Source organism: Triplophysa dalaica, chromosome 14 (genome assembly GCF_015846415.1).
Source record: "Triplophysa dalaica isolate WHDGS20190420 chromosome 14, ASM1584641v1, whole genome shotgun sequence".
NCBI lineage: Eukaryota > Metazoa > Chordata > Actinopteri > Cypriniformes > Nemacheilidae > Triplophysa > Triplophysa dalaica.
In genome coordinates, this window is record NC_079555.1 from 14,056,584 (window position 1) to 14,075,177 (window position 18,594).

Below are 18,594 nucleotides of genomic sequence, written 5' to 3' on the forward strand. Positions count from 1 at the left end.
ACATGCATTTATTTGAGAGGAAAAAGCCATACACATCTCTTTGTGTTTACAAGTACATTTTGATTAATTTAACAGGTAATTTTAAAAATTACTAAAAATAAAGCATTACAAACATCGGGTTTAAGGGGACAGCACAGAAGAGTTGATTTTTAAGTTAAAGACAATCTGGATGTAGACGCAAAGCTTCTCTGGAGCTTGGTGAAGCTTGGCAGATATTCGTCTCTCCTCAAAGTTAAGAGTCAACCAGTCGTTCAAGAAACCAAAAGAGCACCAACCATCAATTAGTACAGGTCTGGCCTTACGTGATGTCACAACCTTCTTTGTTTCTCCAGAATCGCTTGTTTATCTTACGCTGGTGGCTCGGCCTCTCTCGAGGTAACATTTAGTATCTAGTGTCCCCGGCGGCAGTAGCTTAACACAAGTTTAGTGTTTTCATCGTGAAGTCTTGTGGTCCAGCACTCCTACGGCCTTCTAAAGAGCAGCCATAGGCCTTGGAGCTTTCATCCTAAAACACACTCTTGATTTATATTATATACTTTCCCTAGAGCTCCAGTCCCATTTATATAAATCAACAGAGCCCCGCCCCTTCCCCAAACCCCCACCAATCAAAATAGGAAAAAAACTTTCAATTTAATATTTGCTCTTTATAGAATCTGAAAATATACACCAAAGGGAAGTATCCCGCAGCTTAAAAAAAAGTTGGGGATCAAAGTTGGGCAAAACAAAATCACACAATAGGCTTAAATTTTAAAATAAATACAAACTGATTGAGCAAAGAAGCCAGGAGAAAGAGCTTTAAAGGCAAACGTGTCATGTCGTGTGTTATGATGAGGATTTATGGTGATACAGAGGGTTAAACAGATGGAAGACAGAAGGTGAGAAAGAGGGTTTACATTTCATTCGGTGTAGAACTTTGAGTCTAATATCTGAATCACCTGGATCATCACTAAAAATCAACAGTTATCCAGACATGGAAGATGTCAATTGTTCCAACTTTCAGATTTTCACGCGGGTGTCAAGATGTTTTAGAAGTGCTGGTTCATGGAGGGAACCTGGTGAGATCAGAGAGTGGGAGTGACTGCCTGTGTTTTGACAGATCGAAGTTTCACCCAAGCTCGAATACAAACGTTGATTCCTGAGCAGTACAACAGCAGCAGGACCAACTGAAAAGTGAACGCGTGTCACTTTGGTAGAAGTCTTTCTTTCACAAGACACCAGTAAGTTTGACGCACACATAGACGCAACACAAACACTCCCTAACAAAACGATTCGTGTCTGCCCAAGATCTGAGTTCCAAACAGCAGTCCGAACCGGCAGTCTTTCAACTGCAATATAACCTCTGGTCCACCTGGGGGCAGCAGTGAGTGAAATGCCACATTCAACAGCGTAATGAGGCGGAACAGAAGAAGTATAAGTGTGTGTCGCTCTGCTTGTGTCTTTGGTAACTGTATGTTTTACATAATTACTGACTAAACATAGTGACGAGGAAAATACAGCATTTGAATGCCTTATTACATATACGTTTTGTCGCAAATGAGTGTTTACATTTTTGAGCACAACACAGATAAGATTTTCTCATTTTAATTGGAGGGAGGTCGAGAGAGCTTCTGTGTTGTAACAAGCTGACAGTAGATCTTAGAAAATGTTGGGAAATGACAAGAGAAGAAAACAAAGGGGACACATGGCCCGAGGAATAACAGCGAACAAGTCCTTCTGATTTTCACTGCGTGTCTGGACTCTGAGAAAAGACAAAGAGTGTCATATTAAAAAATGAAAAATAATATCATTTTTGTAAACAACAAGTCTCTACGTTCATAGCAGACAGGTATTCAATTATGCAAAATGTCATGCACAATATTATCATGCAAACTTTCAAATTTTCAATATATTCCATATTTTGATTTGAGAGTGCACATTAAGCTCTTTTCCATCAGCTGGATCAAAATTACAATACAATACTGCATGTGTTGTGAATAAGGGCCGTATACGAGTATAAATAAAACACATAAATTACTTACTTAAAATTGACTTAATAAATAGGCATAATAAAAGTATGAAACAGAAGTTACACGTTATACATTTTTATCTAAACTAAAACATGCCAGCTCAAAACATTTATGGTTAAATTGTCTGATTCTTTAAAAATGCTCTTCAACTGTTCTTTTGCATTTGAAGCTGTTTGAAACGATTCGTTACTTGGTACATTTATTTATAAAAGAAGAGTTTTTAAACGTTTATGATCTTATCATGTTTTTAATGTGTTATTTAGTGCTATTTTTTGTTATTATTATTCAATCAAAACAACCCAACCACAGTTTGATTGATATTACTTGAAATGCAGAATAAACATATTTTTCAAAAGTTGTAACCCCACGACCGTGATAATACATTAAAATATGTCACATCGATACTTTCACATGTCTTCATACTCTAATTTGCTTACCTTTGTTATAGCCTTAAGGTGCATCTCTGCTGGTTTCTAGACTGGCATCTAGAAGCAGCTCCTCCAAATCTTGTCCACAGCTCAGCTCTGCTGTCATGCTCACTAACATGTACACACAACACATTTCATCATTCTCTGCATGTTTATGATCAAATCAGCTATCATGTGTGACCCTGGAGCACAAAACTAGTCCTAAGTGGCGCGGGTTTATTTGTAGCAATAGCTAACAAAACATTGTATGGGTCAAAGTGATCAATTTGTATTTCATGGCAATTTTTTTTTATATTAAGTAAAGATCATGTTCCATGAAGATATTCTGTAAATTCGCTACCGTAAATATATCAAAGGTTTATTTTTGTGAGTGGATGCAGCAAAATCGCAAAGGATGGCCGCAAACACGCCTACAAATCTTCCCTCGCTGCTGCCCGCTCTTAGAGAATTACCCACACAAGTTTGGTATCCATGTAAAGCTTAGAATTTCAGGTTCATGTACTCTCCACGACATCATTACAGCAGTAAAACAAGCCTGTTTCTTCATAGCAACGGCCTGCTAGAGCGCTTCTGAACTTTAAAGGCGATTTTCTCAATATTTTATATTTCCAGATTTTCAAATAGTTGTATCTCTGCCAAATATTGTGCAAACAATTCATACATCTATGGAAATTTATTTAGCTTTAAGATGTTTAAATCTCAGTATTAAAAAACCTGTATGACGAGTTTTGTGGTCCAGGGTCACAAACATTAAATATATTAAGCATCCTATTTTAAACGAAATGTGTGTACTACAATATTGGTCCAAGTACTCACCGTGCTCCATAATGCAGCTTGTTGGTTTGGGTCCCTCAGGTTCGAGCAGGTGAAAGGCAAATTCTGGCTTAAGCCCGTTCGGCAATGCTGCCCCTGTGGTCAAAGTGGGAAGACTCTCCTCTTCTGTGCATCTCCCGTCAGGAGATCCCGTGGGTGACTCTGCATTTGCTTGTGTAATACAGCCCACCTGGGATTGTCCTGAAACGAATGGCTCTGTTTGGGAAGGGCTGGATTCCTGAACGGGACGGTCGCTGCTTCTTTCCTCTTCCTGAACAGACGGTGCTGTTTGGTCCTGCTTAATGACATTTTGTATCTCGTGCAGTCTTTGTGTGTTTGTGTTTATTGCAAATTGCTCAATGTGAGACTGATCAACAGAGTCTGTTTGTCTTTCTAACGGATGCTGTGGTGTAGGAATTCTGTTTGGAGCCTGTGAGCTTTCTGATATTGAGGCTTCAGGGGGAACCTCATCTGAATGAATCTTTTCCGTTACATTCTCACATTTGTCTGCTGCAAGCGAAGGCGTCGAATTTGTGTCATTGTGGGCGAGAGGCTCAGAAGTGGGCTCGTCCGGGGGCTCAGACTCTGCTGTTTGTGCTGTCTGTGGAGACTGTGATTTGACCTCTGACTGAGTTCGTAATGACTCGACCATCTCTGTTGTCTGGGTTCCATTAAGGCTAGCAGGAGAATCTGTTGATTTCTGTTCGGGCAGCTTTGAAGGTGCATCTAAAGGAGCTGTCATATCAGTCTGTTTTGGTGCTGCAGGTGTTTGGCTCTCTTCTGCCCTCTCCTGGATGACTTTAGGCACCACAGTGAGCTGTTTCTGTTCCGGAGGGCTCTCCACGCGTGTTACCATAAAAATCTTGTGTCCTCTGCCTGGGCTGGATACGGAGAAGCACCGGCCAGGTGATGGCGGGGTTCCGGTGGCCACAGTTGCTTCGGTCACCTTAATTCCTGAAATGACAACTGGAGACGCAAGGGGAGGAGGTGTAGGAGGCATTACCATAAAAGCGTGTGGAGATGCAGCTGAGTTGAGGATCTGTATTGGAGGTGTGGCCTGTGTAGAAACAACTGGCTCTTCAGCAACATCCTCGTCTTCCGTGTCTGAGTCGGAGTCATCCTCCACTGTTGGTTTTTCATCTTCTTCCTCTTGGTTCTCAGATGACCTCTCTTCATTGCCCTCATCTGTTTTCTCTCCCTGACTGTCTGAGTCAACGTTGTCCGTCTCAGCAGAAGCAGGGGTTTCCTCATCTTCCTCTCGTGAGTTTGGTCCTCTGTGGCGATTTCAGCCATAGAGACAGACTCTCTCATCTTCTGCTCTGTCTCTTCTTTCTCTTTGGCCAAGATGAAGTTCCTTTTGCAGCCGTTCTGGATGTCTGCCAGCAGGGCGCGCTGTGTCTCAAGGAAGCTCTTCACCTGTGAGAGGAAGACAGAGAAAGGCAAAAATATGAAGAAATGTCTTTTGTTATTTTGTTTTTCTTGTGTTAGTTAGGTGTATTTTTTGAGTTATTGTTGCTTAAATTAAAACAAACCAACTGCAGTTTGATTGTTATTAATGGGAATGCACAATATAAAAACACGATTTAAAAAAATGAAAAAACTAAGTCGTCTCATTTTGGAACCAAACTCTTCGTACAGTGTTTATGGATATTGCTTATATTAAATTTTATATTACGTATGATAATATAAAAAATGATATTTAAGACAAGACATTCCTGTACTAGCCAGTGTTTAGGAAACGTTTAGCCAAATAAGTGATTTAAAATCTCTGTTAAAGCTATTTGATGCCAGAGCCCGCAGACTAATTTCCGGTCGCAAAACACTATTGAGTTGAGTGAGAACGAAGTGCTCAGCAATGTAGGATCCATAGGATCAATAAGGATCCGCTTATATATAAATTTCTTCTTTAAAAAAAAAAAACACTCAAAGATCATCCTTTTCCCATAAAGTGTTATACAACCGGAAATGACCAAAAGCTCAGCGGCGCTATCTTGCGCAACTAGTGAATATTGTTTAATTATCCAGTCTTTATATAAGGTTTTCTCTTCCCATTGAGTCAACCCTACCGTCTCTTTCTTGGGTTCTCGGTCCAGGTCGAGTCGGAGCAGAGATGTGTTTACTTTGAAGGCAAGTGAGAGAGCCATGAGGCCCCCGGTCTTGATTTCATTCTCCCGCAGGTCCAGCCGAAGGAGCCGTGGACTCTCCGCAATGAATTCTGCTATAGCGACAGCTCCTGTTATAAACACACAACGCATTAGAGCAGTGGAAAATAATCGTTTTAACGATGCATCGCCATGCGGACGTAAAAATATTTTTTATACTGTGACCTTTGGAAGTAAATGGCAATTCCGTTTGAACGTACATAGGCAGGGAGAGCAGGGGAACCTGCTAATAAACACACCTAAAAGCTGATATTTGGACAAATTTCAGGGTTGGCAGAACCACATGTTAATCCTGTTTATATGAACAGAACTACTCCTGTTCTGTTGTTTTCATTAAAAATGATAAACATGTATAACATATATGAACTGTTGTAGTTTGTAACTACTGATATAGGAATAATCCTAGACGTTTACATTATATTTGATATATGTATTTTTTCAAATCAGTATATCACTATTATTTTGCCTAAAAAAAGCAGTCAAATACATAAGTTGTAAGTGAAAGATGTTGAAGAATTTGTATTACTAATAAAAAAATAGCAGACAAGATGAATCGAATCGTGACCCTCTGAATCGTAATCGAATCGAATCGTGAGGCAGTTGAAGATTCGCAGCTCTACAACACATCACCTACATGCTAAAACACAGTAAAACAGGTCAATGTACACGTAAGACTAAGAAAAGGAATCTTGCATATCTAATCTAACTTCTCCCCTCACTTCAAACTCACCTTCGCAGGACAGTTTGGTGGAGGCCAGACCCAGCCTCAGGATGGAGCGGTTTGCGATCAGACCGTCTTTAAGCTTGTGCACTCCCTCGTTCCCCACAGCGTTATGTCCCAAGTTTAGTGTCTCCAGACTCTGAGTGAATGGCTACGGTAACAACGAGTCGAACAGACAGATCAGTAAAAATGAAGGGAGGTGGATGTGCCAAACTGTTTATGTTCAGTTTTCAGACAAGTTGACCTTAGGGAGGCCCATGTTATGAGGCATGATTGAAGCAAAAAAAAAAATCACCCTCATGTTGTTCAAAACCTGTACAACATGGAACACAAAAGAAGATATTTTGAGAAATGTCTCAGGGGGTCTTGTGTCTATATAGTAGAAGTCGATGTTGACCAATGTTGTTTTGTTGGCAAAATATCTTATTTTGTGTTCAGAAGCAAGCAAGTCATACGGATGTGGAATGATATTAGTGTTAGTAAATATTGACAGAATTATCATTTTTGGGTGAACTATTTGTTATGCATTGTAAGTACATGTAAACAAATGTGTTTGTGCTACTTTTTGTTTATCCTGTATGACAACTTTTGTTTCTTTGCCTATCCATCACCAACCAATACGACACAAGCTGCTGATACGTCTGTAGGGACCAAAATATATCAAAGCCCCCGTGGTAACACATGCGCTCATCATGTGCCCAGTCCTGTAAGCTTGTGCATGGGCCTAAGAGGAACAGCTCACCCAAAAATAGTTTTGATCGCCTTCATGTTGTTCCGAATATGTATACATTTCTTTGTTCTAATGAACACAGAGAAAGATATTTGAAAGAATGCTTGTAACCAAACACAACTATGGTAACTTGGACACCATTGGCGTCCATAATAGGATAAAATAGCTTTTAAATTTCTTTGTTCTGTTGAACACAAAATAAGATATTTAGAAGAATGTATGAAAGCAAACTGGTTGGTTATAAGCATTCTTCCAAAAAAAATGTATCATGTTTTCATCAGATCAACGTGTGGGTGTGTAAATACAGAATTTCATTTTGGGTGAACTGTTCCTTTAAATTGTGTGTGCACATGACATGTATGTGCGTTTACCAAAGCAGCAGCCATGTAGCTCATGCCATTGTGTGTAAGCTGGTTATTCCAGAGCACGAGAGTGACCAGACCCTTCCTCTGCTCTTTGAGACCCTCACACACATACGCCATCCCTGTGAAACACACACACAGGGTTAGGAGGAGCAAAAGTAGACAGGAGAAAGAATGATGAAGAGAGAGTAGGGAACACACCTGAGTCTAGTATGTGATTGTTCCTCAGGTCTAGAATCTGGATGTTGTAGTTAAACTTCAGCAGGTTCCCCAGTTGGGCTGAATCTTGAAGGCCGTTGAGTTTATTATCGGCCAGATACAGCTCTCTGAGGTTCATGTTCATCTTCAGCGCTGTGGCTGCATACACACACACAAAACAACGGATTCAACTCTTGAACTGAAATTTAGGAGGCTTGATGTTTATTTTAGTGCGTTTCACACCTCATTCCAAGCAGAATGAAGCACAGCGGATCGGAAAAACATACATCCAGCTAACAAACCTAAAAGACTCCATCCTAAATAAACACGTTTTGGAACCAATCTGATGATCACCAAACAGATTTGACATGCTCTTAGTCAACACCGCCATTAAAAATTGCTCCCATCACACAAGCAACGTACTAGGAAGTGTACTAGAAAACAGAGGTTCTGTTTGTAATTCAACGTGCTCTGATTCACATTCATTTCTCTCTTACCCAGTAGCATAAGGGGTCGCCCTGAGAGCCCGGCGTTTTCCAGGTGCAAAACCGTCAGACTGCTGCTAATCCGCAAAGCTCTGGCCACGAATGGAGCCGAATGGTCCAGCAGTGGGGTGTTACGAGCGTCCAGGTACTGCAGAGAACTCGTCTGCATACACACACAGATACATATTAAAGTGATATTTCACCTAAAAATGAAAATTCTGTTATTATTTACTCACCGTCTTGTCATCGTTTATGACTTTCTTCTGCAGAACACAAAAGATCAAAATATCTTCTTTTGTGTTCTGCGGAAGAAAGAAAGTCACACAGGTTTGAAATGACAAGACGGGAAGGGACAACTATCACCCAAATTAGTGAAACTTGGCCTGTTATCCGGTGAATGATGCGTGAACCAACTGTAAAGACAAACCTTCCTCATCATGTGGGCGGCGGCCTGCCAACCGCGTGTGCCCATGTGCTTGTTGAAGGAGATGTTGAGATGTGTGGCAGATTCATAGTACTCTATCATATCAAACAGAGCTGATGCTCCCTGAGAGATGGGGTGAGAAAGGAGAAATGTTTTAGTTAAGAGTCGGTTGCCTTGCTGCAAAGTGATTATATATACCTACTTATGCTGTCACAGTGTCATGTCCAACAAAATATGGCAATACTACTGGCAAAATATATATTTGCATTATATGGTCATTCTAACTGATATGTTTAAAGATCATCAGTCTCATGACAGATCATCTCATTGTTCCCTGGATAACACTCCATACTGTGTCCCATCTGACATGGCTGAGAATTACTGTACGTGTTTGTGCATGTGTATATCCGTCTGTGTGTGTATGTCTCAGGAGCAAATATGGTTCTGTTTCTAACAGCTTTACACCAGATATTTATACCATCCTCAGACACAGTGTGACTCATGATCTGTTTACACAGTGACCCCAGACAAGCCAAGACAAAACACCCTAAATATTGCCTTCATGATGTTTGAGAGAGAGCGAGTGAGGTAGAGAGCGTGGACAGACTTGATGAGCATTCAAAAGAAAAAGACACTTGGTTCAGTCAATATTTAATCTCGTTCAAGAACACCAAATTCATATTTAACAATATATGATGACACATACTTAAGTACTTTCAAGTTTTTAAACAACAAGCAGAACATATAATTAGTTATACAGCAATGATGTAAACTAGTAGCAAACTAAAGCTTCGAAAACATTCCTGTTTATTGAAATCAAATAAAATATTGGCCTAAATGTTTTTGGAAAAAATGTAACTAAACGAAAAAATTATTGTAGTCTCAGAGATAAACTAAAATAATTTTAAGGCAGTAAAATTATAATAATAAACAAAAACTTAAAAAAAACTAAAAATGCAGAATTAATCTTATATGTCAACATATACAATACCAAATAAATCGTAAAATGAATAAAGACATCAAATTGGCTAAAAGTGTAACTTAAATGAACACAAAAACAAAAAATCTAAAAACAAAACTATGATAACTCTGTTATACAGTAGTTTATATGCTCTGTGTTTTTAAGACATCAATTATATAATCAATCATATAGTTATTATTCATAATTATTCTAGAATAAAAAATAATATAAAATAGACATTTATGTGGTTAATTGTCTATGTATCTACTCCACAAGTTTGGCTGCTGACATTAGTTCAAATTAGAAGTTATTTAAAGTAATCTCAAAGGGTTCATGTAGAGGTTGCATTAATCAGATACTTCATATTTATCCAAAATTATAGTGCATTCAAAGGTATATATTTTATCAGTATGTGTGCTTCCCTGCAATTGAACGAACGAATGTTTTGTTTTCAGTTTTTACGAATCATTCTATTAATCATTCTGCAATGCTGTACCAATTGAGCTCCAGGAACATGTTTACTGAACAGATGTTTGGTACAAATGCATTTGTACTTTGATGTGTGCAGTTATTTGGACAAGGTAAGAATGACCCACAGACACTCCGAGGCATGGGTGCAGATCCTGTAGGTGCTCCTGGGCTTGAGCACCCACAGAAAAACGGCATATGTTCCTCAATCAATTTTGACCAATCAAACATGCTTTCAAAATTCGGGTGTCTCTCTGATTGGTTGACCTTGCAAACAGCAGTGGGCGTGGTTAATCGTTCATTATCGTTGCAATAATATCAACTCGTCTTTAAATTTTGCATACAAATGGCCAGGTTCGTAAACTTCAATTGACCCTAGCTTCTCTTCACTAAGAAGTAGCAATGTTGCTATTTCTTCAAGTGAACGGACGTTATTGTCGACATCAACAAGAAATGACAGCAGCAGCAGAAGTGAAGGCGGAAGGGAGAAGCAGAACTCTTAAACATATCAAGAAAACTTGAAAAAAAACATATCCCTGGATAGCATATAATGCTTTCAAAAACAAGGTATTTTGTGAACTCTGCTGTAAAGTAAAAGAAATGCGTGCCGCATTCCCATCTACCACACACCAGCTAGAATCCTATGAGGCGTTTGTAAAAGATGGCTTTTTAGGAACTGAAGATCTGGAGCAGTGTTATTGTTCACTCTATTTTAGAAAAATATTTTAAAGTCATGTTTATTCAAGCAATGTTATGACTTAAGGCATAGGCCCTATTTGTAATATTTTTATTAGGCCTCTGTTAAAGATGTTAGTATGTTCAGGTATGTTATCGGAATGTTTTTTCTCTATTACTCAAAGAAATTATTTGTTGGATCTTAAACTATGTTTGTTGTTAATGTTATCATATGGTGATGGTACACTGAATAAAAAGTGAAGCGACAAACAATTAGTGTTCAATATTTATAGATTACAATACAAAATTTACAGAAGCTGTTAAAATGTTTTATACTTTCTCGTCCATATGCTCCGCTAAAGTCACAGACATGATGAATTGTTCGTTGCGAGTTTGAAATTTTTTTTCAGTTAAAATTTGCTTATGAAAAAAATAATATTTGGTGACACGCATGTGTGGTTGGGGTGGGGTTTGGTGACATGGTGATGTTCCGACTCAGAGCACCCACTGACGAAAAAAGAAATCAGCGCCTATGCTCAGAGGTATTTCAGCTCAAGAGAGGAGTAATGGTGTACTAATTCAACACACACACCCAACAAACACAATGAAATACATTGTTTCTCACAGCAGAAGCTTAGTGTTTTGAGAGGGAAGAAAAAAAACATTAAGGATTGTGTAAAGCACTACAGGAGTATCTTCAGTAAAGGTGAGTGTCTACAGAGACCAATACGATTAGAGTTCTGAGTAAAACTAAAGTAACAACAATGAGAAACCATTGGCTGAAAAGGCAAGTAAATTTCCTGAAAGTACACATATTCTTGAAATTCACTTATGAATTCAAAATGAAGCTTTCTTGCACCCATAACTTTATTTTATTTCTGAAAATTAAACTTTAAGTTTTGTATATAAATGTAGGTGACCTCTCTTATGACTTTCTTATGTTTCTGCCTATGAAATGACTAATATCTACTCTGAAGAACTGCTGAAAGAGCAAACAGAGATCTTACACTGCATTATTTACATAAGCTATAACTGACATAAGCTAGATTTTATCTCAACTCGCAAAAGTCTATGAGCAGACAAAATGTGTTACTTTTTATACACAGATTAAGTAATACAATTGTAACAGGTTTTCCTGCATAGAAAAATTGTAGGTGGCAGCCTTCATCAAATTTTGCGCAAAAAAACTAGTCATTGAGCCATTGAGTGAGAGAGAGTTCTGCTAACTGAAGTCCGAAATGCTGGAGCGTCATGTGATTCAAGGAGCCTTCAGACAGTTCCAGGAAGTTATGTTTTCTCTTTAAATGCTTTATTTCTTAAAAAAATGTATTCACAAAATGGCTTTCGTCTTTAAATGGGTTAGAGGTTTACCTCAGTTGGGCTCTTTAGTCGCAGCTCCATGCGTACCTAGTAACTTCTGGGAACTATTGAAAGCCCGTGTCACGTGATTCATGGAGCGTTCAGATAGTTCAGGAAGTTATGTTTTCTCTTTAAATGCTTTATTTCATATTTTTATTCATTAAATGGATTTAGTCTTAAAATGGGTTAAAAGTTTACTTCAGTTGGGCTGTTTAGTCGCAGCTCCGTGCGTACCTAGTAACTTCCGGGAACTATTGAAACTGTGAATAAACTGTTCGATTGCAGTCAATGAAGAAGACGCGACTCTCTTTCTCAATGGCTCAGCTGTAATCTAAGTAAACGTGCGCTCAATGGGAAAGGCAAAAGATAATAAAACAAGGTGCACCGCTGCCATTGCAATAAATTGGAAGAAATGCAACTCTAAATAGCTGCTTGGAGGCACCCTTGGCGTGACGTAAATAGAAGACAGAAAGGCCATGACCTGGCATGGTTAAACTGACTTTGGCATGATGCTTAGATGCTCTTTCTGCATGTGCTATTGGAACGTGCTTCTTTCATATGCGGTGTAAAAATACATGCTTGATGTGCCAAATTTAGACATTATCACTTTAGTACAACGGGCATACAATAAAGCAAGTCAGCGTCTGTTCATCAGCATTTTACTCAAATTGCTTGTCGTGTTGCAGGCAGTCAAGCTTAACCGCCCAACCACCACTGGCTATTAGATACTACTCGAGGGGATGCCTTTATCTATCTCTGCATACAGACAAACAGAGCCAGAGCCAGTTCACAGTGTATTTAAGCGCCCAAAAAAATTCAAATGCAAAACCGCAATTAACTTACAAATATTGAACCATGGGGTCGTAACAATCCGTGTATCATTCGTTCTTTTCATATTTAATTGAGCTTCCAAAATCGGAAAATTAAAAAACGGTTTGTTATTTCGTTATTCGTTTATAAACGGGTAATTTTTCGTACTTTTGATTTAGTGCTCAGATCAAAAATAGGAAATGAATTAAAGGGGGGACGACCGATTTTGATTTTGATATTTCATTTGTTTGATTTGCCTGAACCGTAAGTTATCTTTGTGTGTGTGTGTGTGTGTGTGTGTTGCACTTTGAAGTTTGCCGAAATTGCAAAAAGTTAAAAGAAGCCTGAAAAAACTCAATTTTGCAGTGATTGACTCAGTATTTTTTTTGTAATTTCGTATCGACACCCTGGCCGCACTGGAATCATATGCTGATTTAATTAAAGACTTATTTGAAACTGTCAAGACACAAAGAGATTTTCACTACGCTGCAGAAGATGGGTATCCATATGGGGTTATTTTAATGACAAATGTCGCGAGCGCATTATTACAAGGCAAGAGCGCATTCTTGTAATACGAGCGCGCGAATCTCTACGCTCGCACGCCGATTTCCTTTGCTCATGCACAAAACTGGACGCGCGCTTTCAATTATACGCTGCTCTCTTATGAATTGTCTCTCCTCTCGCTCAGTGAGTGTGTGCGAACTCAAAATGCGTGCCTTGCGGCCAAGCATCCAGTGGTACTCTTGCTCTCGAGAGTTCCAGCTGTGTTGTCAGGGATTGTAAACTGTCAAAAGTAGTCAACCAATTAGGTAAAGGCTTCCGCTGCGGGCCAATGAAAATGCGACCTCTTACATGGCATCTTATTGGTTGAAAGTGACTTTAAAGATTAAAATATCAAAATCAAAATCGGTCGTGCCCCTTCATTTCATTTCCAATTTTTGATCTGAGCATTAAATCAAAAGTACGAAAAATGACCCGTTATTTGTTTTTGGTATTACATTTATAAACGAATAACGAAATAACAAACCGTTTTTTAATTTTCCGATTTTGGAATCTCAATTGAATATGAAAAGATCGAATGATACACGGATTCGTAACCAACGGTTCAATATTATAGTGACTATTGTGGAATCCCTAACACAGCGAGTTAGCCAGTGGGAATGCACATTGAGATCAGAACGACACGAAAACAAATGACTCATATGAACCAATTCATTTAAACTGTTGAAACTATTCAGTCACTAGCGAATATAAAAAACCAGTGAATCATTCAAAGCTCAGTGAACCCCAAGAGATCACAGGATGTGAATGAGCTTTGCAAATTTAGTAAGTCTGGTGAATATAGTTGGCTATTGGGCAGAAAAGTTAGTTGAAAAGGATGAAAAGCTTTATTTGATTTTCAAACGTGATCACTGTTTGGTTGAATAAAAGTAATGTAACTTAATAATTGTCATTTTTATCTTATTTTTTTATATGTAAAATGTTTGGTTAAGCCACTTAAAGAGGACATTTCATGAAAAACAGACTTTTTCCATGTTTAAATGCTAAAATTGGGTCTCTAGTGGACCTGCCTACTCTGAAACGTGAAAAAGACAAATCATGAACTTTTTTTATGTGAGCCTATCTCTGCAAGCCTTTGATAAAACGAGCGCTTCAGAAATCGCGCTCTTACTGACGCAAGTAGCCGTTCCAATTATAATATTTCTGCCCCTTGTTCTGAACGTGTCCACCCATCGCGCCGCCGCCATTGTTGTTTTCACATGTGTGAAGTTTCAACACCATGGCAAAAGTAGCAAAGCTTACGAACTGTTGTGTTGTTGGCTTCACAGAACAATGTTTCCAGACTCACGGGAGACAGAGAGCAATGGATTTATTTAGTTTTCAATGGAAATCATCCACACTGATAGGACAAAGCTACAAATAAAGACATTGTAAGTACCGGTATTTTTTAAGTAAAACCCCAGGGACCTGCAGCAACTTAAAGTAGATAAAATGTCACTGTGACACGTTTGTCCGTTCACTATTAGAATGTGTTTGGCTTGTAAACATGCGACAGGATTGTTATGTGTAACGTTAATTTGATTTAGAGAAATAGTGATGCGTTTGTCTCGAGTATCTTCACTTCAGAAAACTGAAAAGGGGGCGGAGACTTGCAGCTATCATGCATTTAAAGAGACACACACACCAAAACAGCGCGTTTCTCCTCACATGCAAAAGTGGGCATGTAGCGCATGGTATATTAAAAGATCTGTGGTGATTTTTTAGCTAAAACTTCACAAACACACTCTGGGGACACCAGAGACTTATTTAACATCTAGTGAAACCATTCGAACAACCTCTCCTTTAAAGGTACAGTAGGCCTACACGTGCGTGTGTACAAGATATGGATGGCACCACCTCTGCCTCATTTTGAGCCAGGAAAAACCCTGTGTAAGTCCATTTCTTCATTTCTTTAATCAATGTTGCATCGCGATGATTTCGAAAAAAGAAACTGATTCTAGACCAGCAAGAAATGAAAGCAGCAGAATTTGGATAGAGTGACATTTTATCACAAATCTTCTTCAGCAAACATTTTATTGAAACCGTGAGCATAAACACAGTAAACGACATTTAGGAACGATGGAAACCAGGACGTTTCTCGGGCTGTGTTGATGTTGGACAAACAAACTGTATCAAAACAGTAAGAGCGTAATGCCTTCCCGTAATAAAACACACACTGTGAGACATGCGTGCACACACACGCCTCAACCATGACCCAAAACTATAGGCTTATGGCATGAATTTGGAATTACATCATTTGACTGCGTAACAATACTGATAAAATGAATCAAAACACATCACCGCTAACAGAAGACTAGGCGGTGCTGAGGCTTCCCATGTTCCCCCTCCCAAAAATCAGAATAATGACAATAACAAAGTGAACTTACGTCCTCGTCCAGGTTTGTCTGTTCCAGGTCTACCACTCTAAACTGGACCCTCTTAAGGATCTCTTCTAGAGATTCACAAGATTTATAGTCCAGCTTCTCTCCTTTAGAGAAAAACAAAATAGAGGTCTTATTATGCACCTGCGAGGAAGAGTTGCAAAGGAAAGGTTCATCCAAAAACGAAAATTCTCACCCTTATGACAGGAGGAGAAAGAAGTTTGTGAAAGAAAACTACTGATATTTTGAGCTTGTTTTGCTAAACTGTTATATAAAACAAAGCAAAAAGAACACTAATTTCAAATATGGCATTGATCACATTGGTTTATGCATGTCTTTTGGTAAAACACCATGGAAACCTGTCAAAAGATAAGAACGAGAACGATTTTAAGTTGTTACTGCATCGCCATATCAGCTTCTTAAGTTGTGACGTATGGAATACTATTTCTGGTTCCAAGACCTAATCCAAATAGGTTGTTTGCACATGACGTCAAGACACTGTGCGAAGTGCCGAACGAGGGCAGCAAGCGATTTTCTCCTTATAAATTCCCTATAACAAACTCAAAATACCTTTCTTTTGTGTCGTTTTTTTTTATGTTCCTATCGATTTAACCATGGAAGGTGTTTTTATTGTGTAGGAAAAGTTTATGTTCAAGAAGGGGGAAAATGCAAGTATTAACTGAGAAACGGAGATAAAAGTGCCTTGTAAACACAAATCTGCAGTTAGGATGACCTAAGCCGGATGACTTTCTAAGGGTGCGTCAATAGACCTTTAATTTTTCCGCAACTACAGTAAATCTTTGTCATCTGATGAGGTGATCCATGAGGAGACAACTGACATCATAGCAAACACAGTTCGAAGGCCAATCTCCGCCCATTAACTCCACAAACTAAACAAGGATGCGAACTGGCCTCAACAGGTGGACCTCACCAAATGACCTGTGTGTGGATTAGGGTGTGTGGAAGTTTTCAGCTCACCTTTGAGGTCTAGGCACTCATTTCGCTGTGTCAGGTCTTTTAAGTCCTGTGGACAGAGACAGAGAGACAAAAAATAAGAGAGCCAGTACAATCGCAGCTTCCATTACCTTGATCACTCAGGATAGAAGAATATAGGGCATTGCATTCTGGGATATACATACAGAAAACATGCAAACTGTGTGCAAAATGTTAGCAAGCAAGATAAGACTCAAGAAAAGTGTGTTTGTGTGTGTGTGTCAGCAGGGACCAGTTTGTAATGTGTACGTGTGTGCCTGAGAAAACACAAAGGCACACCTCAAGATTACATTACACACCAACCTGCTGAACACCAGGAAGAAAGATCTGTAAATAAGTAAGGGTAAACGTTTACGTGCGGTGTTACACAGCTCGATAAACACTGATGCCTGCGCGCTCACCTGCAGCTGGGGGCCTGCTGCCCTAAACCTGATCTATGATCAGCACAGACGATAAGACGGAGCATCCAGAGTCACACTGTGACATTTAACAGTACCCTGTGAGCAGCGTTGAACCCTGAGCTTTATATTATGACTTCAATGACTCTTGTGTTTCTGCTGTTAAACAAGAGTTGCTGTTGCTTATCTGTTTTAAAATAAAAAATTTAAGAAATTGTATATTTATTAAAACTAACAGTGGAAATATTTTATTGTTCTTATCGTAAAAAAATATTCCTGTTGTGAACAACTCGTCTGTTACAGAGAACATATACATACTATACACATACAAGTACATATAGTAAAACAATAAGTTTCATCTTGAAACTGATGTTTGGTTTTGTTGGCGGCCATTTGAAACGGTTACGAATGGAATTTCAAATAGCAGCGAGGAGACAGGAAATGACAGGAGAAGATAAGAGTAGGGCTCGGCGATTCATCGAAAAGTTACCAAAACCGACATTAAGAAGCTCTAACCGACGTCATTTTTCAATGTCCGTTATTTCGATTACTTTCCCTTTAATATGCATGTCGACACGTGCCGTTATACCTCACTTTTTCTTATCAGAGCAAACGAAACTTGAAATATTCGATTTATCTTGGACATACACATATATGTAAGACATTATTAGAAACTGTAAGTTTTCTACTTTTACGTGTGTAAGCTTACAATAACATCAAGCGTTGTTCTTTTGTAAAATAAAGAAAATATACAGGGTGCATTATCGGACGTTTCCACTCCGCTCACATAAGTCATTTCTGAAATGTGTCAATGATCCAAAACTCGGCAAATACTTATCACACCAATATGAAACGGATGTCTAAAGAAAGCTTAAAATGTATTCTTTTAAATGGCCCAATTCAAATGGAAATCAAATATTCTGTGTTTATGTAATATGTGTGAAAGACAGATACGAGATATTCTCCCAGGTCTGCTACCATTTGGTAATCACAAGACTTTTAGTCCAAAAATATGCATATTGTGAGAAATATAGATAAACTGAAACACACTTTCTTCATATTTCTTTAGACAGACACATGAGTTTTAAGCTCCGTTTAACTATTAAAAACTCTTTTAAACTCCGTCTGTTTCTTTCACGTGACCGCTCTTATGACGGCAGGACTGGTGTCTCCTGACGACACATGCAGACAGATGATTGCTGATTTGTGTTGCGTTCAATTGTCTTCAGTGGCAGAGGAAATGTTTCCAAAAAATAGCACAAAGATGTCTTTTATTCGAAATTTTCAATAAAAAAAACACAAATACTTTGTATTTTCTTTGATTATCTAAAAATAACATGACATAAGCAATGTATGTAAAAATAAAGCCTTAAAATTATAACACTCTTTCAAAAAATGTATTTTTGTCATAGCCCATATTTTAGGCCTAAACATAAAACATTGCATTGCATGACTTAATTATGTATTTTTCTGTAAACAAAGCTCATACCATAGAAACGGTATCAAAAAAATGTTTTGTGGTTTTGAAATCTTGACATTTTCTTTCAAATATCGGTATACCTCGAAACTGGTATGCGGCCCATGCCTGCATGTGAGGTTACCCTGTTACAGGACACATGTCACACACTGTTGAAAGTACGGATTCTTAAGTTTGTCCGTGTGTATATGTTGGAAAACTAT

The 18,594-nt window shown here is 38.6% G+C and overlaps 1 protein-coding gene across 1 annotated transcript in view; it reads right to left on the reverse strand.

The window, feature by feature from the left end:
- Window positions 1-623: 623 nt before the first annotated feature.
- Window positions 624-18,594, reverse strand: part of ppp1r37 (protein phosphatase 1, regulatory subunit 37) — a 36,924-nt gene continuing 18,953 nt past the window's right edge. Inside the window, 12 exon segments of the mRNA XM_056765892.1 lie at window positions 624-1,738; window positions 2,444-2,545; window positions 3,251-4,507; window positions 4,510-4,663; window positions 5,314-5,480; window positions 6,140-6,281; window positions 7,232-7,344; window positions 7,424-7,579; window positions 7,918-8,068; window positions 8,333-8,452; window positions 15,530-15,630; window positions 16,502-16,547. Of these exon segments, the coding sequence (XP_056621870.1) occupies window positions 2,457-2,545; window positions 3,251-4,507; window positions 4,510-4,663; window positions 5,314-5,480; window positions 6,140-6,281; window positions 7,232-7,344; window positions 7,424-7,579; window positions 7,918-8,068; window positions 8,333-8,452; window positions 15,530-15,630; window positions 16,502-16,547 (2,496 nt within the window). The 3' untranslated portion in view covers window positions 624-1,738; window positions 2,444-2,456.